General features: G+C 40.3%; 1 protein-coding gene across 1 annotated transcript in view; it reads right to left on the bottom strand.

The window, feature by feature from the left end:
* Window positions 1–1,305: 1,305 nt before the first annotated feature.
* DOK7 (docking protein 7) overlaps window positions 1,306–10,883 on the bottom strand; it is a 100,713-nt gene continuing 91,135 nt past the window's right edge. Inside the window, exons 11-12 of the mRNA XM_030564352.1 lie at window positions 10,349–10,501; window positions 1,306–1,535 (exon numbers count right to left, since the gene is read on the bottom strand). Of these exons, the coding sequence (XP_030420212.1) occupies window positions 1,399–1,535; window positions 10,349–10,501 (290 nt within the window). The 3' untranslated portion in view covers window positions 1,306–1,398. The remainder of the gene's footprint in view (window positions 1,536–10,348; window positions 10,502–10,883) is intronic.

The following is a 10,883-nucleotide window of genomic DNA, read 5'->3' as shown; positions in this document are numbered from 1 at the left end:
GTCCAAGCTGGTAACTAAGCTTGGAGGTTTTCATGCTAACCCCCAAATTTTGGACGCTAAGGTCCAGAATCTGGGAATAAGGTTATGATACAAACACTCTGGTTTGTTACTGTAGGTTCTCTGGCATAGACTAAAAAATATAAATAGCATTTTGTCTCAGAACAAAAATACAAACCACAAAATATGATGCAGACTTACAAATTGATGCAAGAAAGAATAGGTCAAGTTTTGAAGCGTACAATGTCACTAACTATGCTAAAGCAAGACATCTCAGAATTATAGCTAAAACTATTTCTACATTACATCCCATTGTGCCTATGCATTATAGGATCTCAAAAGACAGTGTGATCTTACATAGCATTGGTTCAGGCATAGCATGGAATGAATAAATGGCAGTTTTAGTTTTAACTCTGATGGACTGATTTTGATCCTGGCTTCCATTTTTGAGGCATGGTTTTGGAGATACAAATGCAGGCCCAGATTTTCAAATGTGACTACTAATTTGGGGTACCTTGATTTTGGACAGCTCAACTTGAGAAACCAGAAGCCTGATTTTCAAGGTATTGACCACCCACAACTCTAGTCAAAGTCAGTGGGAGGTTCAGGTACTCAACGCCTCTGAAAATAAAGCTCAAGGCTTCTTACTTAAGTTGGGCACCCAAATACCAAAGCACTTAAAAATAGTGGATTTGGGAAATGTAGGCCTCAAATCTCTGATTTGCAGGTACAACTAAACAGTCATAAATATGGCCTGACACTGGAAACACTTACACATATGCATAACTTGATGCACAGGAGTAGACCCATTGCCTTCATTAGGACTACACACCTGTGTAAAGTAAAGCATGTGCATAAATGAGCCTGTATTTGGACAAAAATATGCCAGTAGAAACAGGTTTGAAACTCTGAACTTTCTCTTTGGTATTTAAGAAAGATACTTAATATCTGAATATGGTTTTTGTGGTTTTTACGTACTCACATGTACGTATACATATATGTCTATTTGCACAGATCAATACTGTATGCAAACACACCCACCCACAAACATACATCCTTATTTACACATTCAAAAGTCTTTAAATACAATGCCTCACTTCAGTAATCACTGAGATATGGCACCATGTTCTTCCAGGATTATTGAGTTATAGAAAAAGAAAACTTACATATACTGTATATGGAAAAAGAAGAGAAGTTCTGGACATTACACCCAAAGTTTAACACACACACCATGCTACCAGTTTTCCAATTAGGAATTAGAATATTGGAATGAGTCTGGTATAAATATGATAAACAAGTGCAGCTTTTATAAGAGTATATTTTAAATAATAAATATGTGAATCATTGGAAATTTAAATTAGTACCAAGTTACAGTGAGCAAAATGTTCTTTCCCAAACAGATCACTCCTGGGACCCTTTCTTCTTGTGTTCAAGTTCCTGCAGGCGTTCCTCACGGCATTGAGCGTGCTGAGTTCCCACTTTGTGAGCTGTCTCCGTGGCTGCAATGTCGATCTGTGCATATTTGGTTGATCCACCCCCTGAAAAAAAACAAAAAACATACAACTGTACTGTTATCATGCATTCCTGGGAAAGGCTGGTCCAGAGGTTAGTGCACCACCCTGGACTGTGGAAGGTCTGGTTCAATTCCTGTCCACCACAGACTTCCTCTGTGATGTTGGAAAGTCACTTAGAAACAGATTTTCTAAATGATTTAGTTGTCGCTTGGCTGAGGGGAGCAATGCCTCACACAGACAGCCGGCCACCTAGTGGAATTTTCAATCCTGAGTTGGGTGACTCCATGTAATCTAAGATCCTTGTAGCTGTCCCCTGTGCATGGAGACAGCTAAGCTCCTAAGAAAGGGATATTTCAGAGCCAACAAGCTGAGAGGGGAGATGCCTCAGCTAGCCAAAAGTGAAATGGAAGGGAGAGGAGAGGAGCTGTGGCACTTTGGGACTTCACCCAGACCAGTAAGGGGTTGTGTCACTGCCTGCCCTGTAACCATGTGCTGTGCAGTTTTGGCTCAGTTCCCTGACACCAGCATCCTGCTCACATCACAATGCCCTCCCCCTGGCTTCCACCAGCCTGGTTGCAGGGCAACTCCAACAGCCCTTCCAGTCTCACATCTTCCCAAAACCGTCTCCCCCCAAGTGTCCAACCCCTCTTACTGGATACTCACAGAAGTTATTAGGTTTACTGCCTCCAAAGAGACAGAGCCCACAACAGCCTGTAAGTTTAGCGGAGGACTTCACCCTTCAGTTTAACACACAGCACTGAGATGGTTTAATAATAAACTTATTCTGGTTTTATTATAAACTAACAGATATTTAAGTGATAATATGTAAGAATCGAAGACAAACATAGTTATAAATAAAACAAAACATGCTTTCTGGTGGCTAAAACAATTTCAACCAGGGTAGATTTGATTTAAATCAAATTTATTTAAATAAATGATTTAAAATCACTAGTCAGGAAGACTAGATTTAACCATGGATTTCTACAAAAAAGTGCATTCTTCACAACTCAGAGATAGATGTAGGTTTCATTTTTAGAAGGTACACTATACATTTTTAAAGTGCTTTATTTTGCAAACTTTTTAGGTTAGTTTTACAGCTATATCAGAAAATGAATGATTGTTTGGTTATTTCATTTACCAAAGGTAAATGAAGCAGAGATTTATGAAGTCACTGGGAGGTGAACTATCTCCAGTTCAACAGGTTAATCATTAATATTTGAAGGATTTTCTTGCTATGCTATATTAAGAGGTGAATATCACCAGACAGACATTTAAATTGTTTTAACTAAAAACAACGTTATGTATTCTGGATTTTTTCTTCAACAGAAAACATATAATATTTTAACAAAACAAGCATATGAATTTTTGAATTTAGTTAAACATTAAATATAAAATCAGGTTCATTTTGGTTAAAACTGTTTTTAACTAAAATAGTTAAATGAAATATTTTTTAAAACAAAAACAAATTAAATCGACTATGTCAGCCAGAGCAGCAAAGAATCCTGTGGCACCTTATAGACTAACAGACGTTTTGGAGCATGAGCTTTTGTGGGTGAATACCCACTTCGTCGGATGCATGTAGTGGAAATATCCAGGGGCAGGTATATATATGCTATATAGCAGACCTTAAGGCGGCCAGCCTGCAGCAAAAAAACTTCAGGACCAGACTTCAAAGAGAAACTGCTGAGCTTCAGTTCATCTGCAAATTTGACACCATCAGCTCAGGATTGAACAAAGACTGTGAATGGCTTGCCAACTACAGAACCTGTTTCTCCTCTCTTGGGTTTCACACCTCAACTGCTAGAACAGGGCCTCATCCTCCCTGATTGAACTGACCTCGTTATCTCTAGCTTGCTTGCTAGCATATATATACCTGCCCCTGGATATTTCCACTACATGCATCTGAGGAAGTGGGTATTCACCCACGAAAGCTCATGCTCCAAAACGTCTGTTAGTCTATAAGGTGCCACATGATACTCTGCTGCTTTTACAGATCCAGACTAACACGGCTACCCCTCTGATACTATGTCAGCCCGGTCAACATGAGAAACTTAAAATATTGGCTTCTGCAGCTAAGTCCAACGACTTCACCTTCATTTTCCTATTTGTTCATAATCTGGAAAAGAAAAACAAGCTTTCCTGCTTTTTCAAGTCCTAAACAATTTCTCAATTTGGAATGAATTAGTCCAAAGGAAGAAAATATTCTTTCTACACCAGCAGAAGAAGCTACTGCTGTTAAAAGTGAGATCACCACTTCAACAGTCTCTGAATCCAAGTGATTTCCAAGGCCTCGTCCAGACTAGGGGAGGAAAATCGATCTTAGATACGCAACTTCAGCTACGTGAATAACGTAGCTGAAGTCGAATATCTAAGATCGAATTACTCACCCGTCCAGACGGCGCGGGATCGATGTCCACAGCTCTCCGTGTCGATTCCGGAACTCCATTCGGGTTGATGGAGTTCCGGAATCGATGTAAGCACGCTCGGGGATCGATATATCACGTCTAGACTAGACGCGATATATCAATCCCCGAGCAATCGATTTTAACCCGCCGATACGGCGGGTTAGTCTGGACGTGGGCCAAGCTTACGTGACTTCCACCTGTTCACTGGTGTGACTTTCTTTAAATGAACAACAAACATATTTCTTGAATGGTTCACCCTTAGATCTGAAGTTTATTATGGAGGGATGATTGCTGGATGTCCATGTCATAGCCAACTTCTCTTCTTCAGTTGTTAAGGTTTGACCCTGGTACCGAGTATTGAAAATATTTGCAAGAAAATGAGCTGGAGATAGTGCTTGTCCCGTTTGGTTTTTTATGCTTGTAATTTAACTCTGTCATTGCATATTTCTCTTTTTAAGATCTCACTCAGTTCCTTCTAAATTTCAACAGCACCAGCAATAAAACAGCTATTTCCCTGCACCAGCAATAAAACAGCTATTTCCCAAGGCTACAGAAATAAGCTTCAGGGTACTCAGCATGTGTTTGACATTTCTCTTAAGTCCAACATTGAGCACTTTGGCTGTAACGGTGCTATCTATTTTTTCACAATTTTGTTCACAAACTGTCATCAGATTAGGCCAGTTCTTGATATAGCGCTCAAAATAGTCCACTACTGAGTTCCATCACACGTCTTGTGGGAGAGTTAGCTTGGTTCCTCCCACTGTTTTCAGAGCAACTGCTGCAAAGTGGTTGCTACGGAAGTATTTTGCAATTTCAACAACATGAGCCTTTATTTCTGGAACACTGAAGTCTTTGGTCGGAGGTGCATCAAATGAACACTGCAACCATATGTTATTATCTTGGGACTCTCTTCATGCTCTTCTAAATAATTTCTTCTAATCTTGGATATATTTGCAGCAATGTCTGTGACCAAGCTGCATACTAGACATTTGAATTTTTTTTCCATAGTTTATTATAGATTTCACTGCTACTTCTTGTAAGTATTCTGCTGTGTGTGCATTTCCTGATGTATCAATTGTTTCTGTAAGACATTCCCTTCTTCTGTTGTCATAGAAGCACATACAACAGGATCATTGTGGACATTGCACCCATCAAGACTCAGATTAACACTTTCACCTGTAGACCTTTTGCACACTGCTCAATTTCTTTCATACACTTAATCTAGCAATTTGCCTGCGACACCTGCTCTGTTGGGTGTACTGTATCCTGCTCTTAATGACTGAACCATATTAATGAAGTTTGGGTTCTCAATCATACAGAAGGGAGAGTTTGTTGCATGAACAAACTGGACAAACTTATCTATGGTTGTTTCTGGATGATGGAGATCTTATTTTTTTTGGCTACAGGTGATATACTGTGGCTATGTGACATATATAATGTGACTGAAACACTCATTGGGAGATAACTCTGAAACTGTAGAAAATGAGGGTGATCTTGAAGGCGGATAGTCTTCAGAATCCTATATGTTGAGGACGGATTCTCCTAAACAAAATAAGTCATGCAGTTATTTAATTGTTATTACCATACTGCTCATTTAGTATTACTCATTGCATTCACTGACACTCAGTGCTACTTCAAAGGTGAAATTGTAAAAGGAAGATCTGCCTATTTCACCCATTTTTTTTATCATAACTGCATCTAAAATGATAATACCATAGAGTAACAACTATATTTTTTGCTCAAACATGAGAATTCAAGAATAGTCTAGAAGGAAGACAGGCAGTCCTTTAGAAAGAAGTATGAAATAAAAGTTTACCAACCTGAAGATCCTGCATGTTCAGACAAGTTCCTTTCATCATCTTCAATGCAGCTTCCTCAATGATGTTGTTTCATTCAAGCCACCAGGCCTTGCATTTCTTTGTTGCACTGTTTGCATTTTGCACGCATGCCTGTCTTACCCACAGGTAGAGGAACTTCATTAAAATATTCCCAAACTGGGTCTCTTTTACAGCCTGCTGCCATTATAGATTTTCCCTTCTAGTGAGAGAATGGTATGGTAGCTCTCAAATCAATGAAGGCTACACTCAGTAAGGCCTCGAGACTTCTGGAATATGCTGCTCGAACAGCTTCACTTTTGTTTCTACTGCCTGTTCTACTCCCTTCTCACATTTATCTCCAGACTTCTTCTCCTTATCCAGATCTATTCCTCCCCCAACAACCTTCTATTCATTGAACTTTTTGAAACTTTGCACTTTTAGAGAGAAGTAAGGGACTGACTGTGTACACAAATTTGCAGAGGGACAATAGGGTTGAGGTCTGTTATTTCTCATTTCCATATATTATTTATTCAAAAACATTTTTGCTATTAACAAGCATTTTATCTCTGAAGACAAATCCATAGTTTGAGAACTGCAAAACTAAGCATCTCTGATGCCATCTTCTGGACTGAGCACTGAGTCCCATTGGATAGATATAAAAGTTAACCTAAATCTACACAGAAGCCCCTGGAACCGCATAAGATTGGGTCCATAATTCATGAACTGGTGAAACTCATTTACAAGACTTTTCTTAAACATTACATGAATATATTGGGCAGATTGGCAGAAGCCCTGGGGGGTTTCGCCTTCCTCTGCAGCCTGGGGCACAGGTCACTTGCTGGAAGGTTCTCTGCACCTTGAAGTCTTTAAACCATGATTTGAGGACTTCAATGGCTCAGACACAGGTTTGCTACAGGAGTGGGTGGATGAGATTCTGTGGCCTGCATTGTGCAGGAGGTCAGACTAAATGATCATAATGGTCCCTTCTGACCTTAAAGTCTATGATTCTATATTGTCTCATACTATAGAATTAGAATTTATCATCCCTATTCCATGTTGAGATATCTTTGAGCTGTAAAATGTATCTTAATTAAAACTATCTTTACATAGGTTTTTTCCTCAAAAATCAAAAAAATCCAATTTAAATTTTAAAAAATCATTCATTTTTATCCACCCTGATTTCAACCAGTGACAGTCTTTGTCTATGTAGATTTCTCACCTATAGTCAGTTCCAGCTGGATCCAAGAAGATCCATTTTTCATCAGCTCAAATGGCACAGCTCCCCTTTTGACCCTAGGTGACGGATGCCAAAATGGCATTGTGTTTCTGCTTATATTTTCCAAAATCTGTTGTGTCTGTTTCAAGAGCCGAGGCTGCTTGCTGCAGGTGCAGGCTCCATCCCACATCCTGATCATTAAGTGGTCTTCCCCCCACCACTAGTTTAGCTTGATGTCTTTGTTTACCTTGTATGTAAATGTACTTTTCATTTTCCCCTGAGGTATTATCTGGCTCAGTTTACACTGGAAACACAGGAAAAGAGGCAAAACAATATTCCTTTGTTTAGGACAAGCTAGGCTTATTCCCTGTTTGCAAAACACCTTTTAAGAACATATTTCCAGCACACATCTTTTAATTGTTTATGCACCACCCATATATACATCACACAATAATCTTAATGACCAGATTTGGTCATTTTGCATACGATACCTTACCTGACACCTTTCAGATACAGATTATGACAACACTGTTGGAGCAATGAGTGTGTCAGGCCTGCTGTGAGTTAAGAAATGGTGTGTCCTCCGCCAGCTGGCATGGAGCAGCTCCCTGACTCACAGGGGCTTAGTGGCTAAGTAAGCAGAGAGCAAGAACAGCTCTATAGCCTGGTGGTTAGGGGTCACATGTGAGAGGAATGAAACCAGGTTCCAGTCCCTGCTTCAATTAATATTTTATTTATACAAAGCTGAACAGCATCAACAGGAGAGATTGAGAAAGAGCCACTTCTGAATACCCAACAGCCTGGTGGTTAGGGAACTTACATGGGAGGTAGGAGACCCATCTTAGCCACTGCTCTAAATCAGACAGGGTGGGGATTTGGACCTGGGTCTCCCACATACCAGGTGAGTGCTCCAGCACTGGGCACAAGTGGGAGTCACCTCCCCTTTGTTTATTTCCAAGAAAGGGTTGATCTGACTTCAGGCACCCAACTTCAGGAGAGCGCTCATAGCTGAGAGTCCCAAGTGGAGATAGACACCTCCCAGAGTTAGGTTTTTAACTAGCTTTTTGGGGTGGAGCTTAAGGAATGCCTTTCTCCTCAGCATTTCTTACTGGCTACTTTAGGCAGCTCCCCACTCCAAGTGCTGGCTTCTGTGAATCCCATTCTCAGGCACTGAACTCTCCCCATTCATTGTAAATGGAGCCTGGGCACATAACTCAGGGCTGGGTAGTTAAAGGATGGAAAGCCAGATCCTGATTTCAATAGAAGTTAAATACCTTTGAGGATTTGGGCCTAAGTCCTTTTATAGATCTAGACCTCTGGGCCTCATTTCCCCATCCCCAAATGGCAGTAACAGCACCTCACAGTGGTGTTGTGAAGATGACTACATTCATGATTGTGAGGTGCTCAGATACTACACAGTGATAGGAGCCAGATTAGTACCTTAGATAGGCATAGAGAAACAGTGGTAACACTTAGAAGTTATAAACTTGTTTAATCAAAACTAGTTTTAAAACACATATACCCAAAATTGCTTAAAAATTCAGTACTTGAAGATCTTATACGGAAAATTGTCAGTCCTGAGTACAAGGAATTATGTGCAAAATTCTCACTGGAATTTATCTGAATGGGGAATTACTCTTCCAAATCTCCATGTATGGTGTCTATGATTTATTCTCAGGTGCCAAAGGGTTAATCCTGCAAGGGCCTGAGTAGCCAGACCCAGATTAAGGTATATGGTCCTCTGATCTAGGAAAGCATTTAAACACATGATTACTTTTAAGCATGTGAGTAATCCCACTGGTCAATGGGACTATACATGAGCTTAAAATTAAGCACATACTCAAGTGCTTTGTTGGAGATTGGAATTGGTAAAAGTACAGCGAAAGGCAACAAAAATGATTAGGGGTATGGAAGAACTTCCACATGAGAAGCGATTAAAATGACTGGGGCTGTTTAGCTTAGAAAAGAGACAACTTAGGTTATAAAATCATGAATGGTGTGGAGAAAATAAATAGAGAAGTGTTATTTACCCTTTCACCTAATACAATAACCAGGGCTCACATAATGAAATAAGTGACAGGTTTAAAACATACATAAGGAAGTAGTTCTTCATACAATGCACAATCAACCTATGGAACTCATTGTCAGGGGATGCTATGAAGGCAAAAAGTATAACTGGGTTCAAAAAATAATGAGGTAAATTCACGGAGGATTGGGTGACAGGGGATGGATCACTCAATAAATTGCCCTGTTCTGTTCATTCCCTCTGAAACATCTTGCACAGGTCACTGTCAGAAGACAGGATACTGTGCTAGATGGACCATTTGTCTGACCTAGTATGGGTATTCTTATGGATCATACCAGAGTATTCAGAATCTTGCAGAACCAAGTACTATAGGTGCATGCGTAGGGCCCCAGTTTCTGGAGTCATGAAATTACATCAAGTTCTTAGCTTTTGTTATAAGTCTCTAAACCTCATAGACATGAAGAAAACCTTGAAACTATGAATCAAGTACAAGCAATGAAATGATCTCTGCCTGAGTCTGCAGACAGCCTGAAACATTTGCTTTGAAAGGACTGAAGTCTCATTCATCTTAATGGCACCCTAATGCCAATACCCACTACTCTGGGAGGCCCTACGAACATCATTGCAGCAGAGGAATCTGTGTGTGGCAGGAGAGGAGTGCAGTGGACCCTGAGCTACCTAAATTAGGCCAGGACAGTGCTAGATACCAGAGCAGCCCAGAATCAGGTAGGCGCAAAAGCTTAGTAGGGCCTTTTGGGGGCTTGCGTCTTTGAGAAGCATCAACACCAGTTTCTTTTTTGCCTGCCGGAGACATCTAAATCCATAGGTGATGAGCCCCTGCAGCCCTAAAGATCTGCACGTTCTCAGTGCATCTGAAAATAAGGTTACTTTTATGTAAGTGCCTAAATATGGGCTTAGTTGGTTAACTTTATACACCTACATTTGAAAAATGTGGCTTAGGCTCTCTGGGCCAGATCCACAAAGGTATTTAGCTGCTAATTTCCATTTAAACCAATGGTGGTTAATACCATTGTGGATCTGGGCCTATGTGACTCACTTTCCACATCTATATAATGGAGAGGACACCACTGACCTAACCCCCAGAGGGCTTTTGACAATTGTGTGCCATATAAGACCTAAAATTAAATAAAAGACAAACACAACCCTTCAAGGGCTGGAGACATAGCAGCCTCCAGAGTCCCAGCTTAGCAGGACAGGCATCCCTAATAAAATGTTTCTAAATGTTGACAATTGCAGGCAGACCCCAGCACAAGCAGCTGGCAGCCATGAGTACAGAACCTCCGTCTGGGTTCACACACAGCTTACATTTGTTAGAGTTTAGTAGTAGTAATGACCCACTTAAAGGCCCTTACCTCTTATGCCTGTGCTAGGTTCTTGAAGCTCCAGTTCCATGTAGTGGAGCTGTTTCTTCGATGTAGGACTGACAGGAATATTAACATAAGTTGTTGTCTCACTGTGAGGTCGATCAGATACAGGTAGATCTGTTGAATAACCTACTGCCCCTCCTAAAAAAATTAACATACAGTTATGACTGAAGTTCATAACTACTAATAATCCGTTTAATAAGAACAAACATTTCCTTCAAATGTTCTATAAAGAAATGCTCAGCAGAAAAAAGACACAACGGGTCTTCACCCTAAAGAATTAATGTATGTAATTGTGGACCTGATCAGGTTGGGGCTCAGGAGAATCTTGAACTGTTCATATATATGTTATGTTGGAAGGTTGGAGAAAACCTCATTGAAGCTGGCTGGTGTAACTAACCACTGCACTTCATTTAGAATAAATGTAACAATCAAGCTCCTTCATGGAACCAAATAGTAGAAGTCACATCCAAAGCACAGGTACATGACCCACCTGGAGTAGAAGCTGAACTAGGTGGCCCAA

The sequence above is a fragment of the Gopherus evgoodei genome, chromosome 5 (assembly GCF_007399415.2).
Source record: "Gopherus evgoodei ecotype Sinaloan lineage chromosome 5, rGopEvg1_v1.p, whole genome shotgun sequence".
NCBI lineage: Eukaryota > Metazoa > Chordata > Testudines > Testudinidae > Gopherus > Gopherus evgoodei.
Note: the sequence above shows the minus strand (reverse complement) of the source record. Positions and strands in the feature narration are given on the sequence as shown.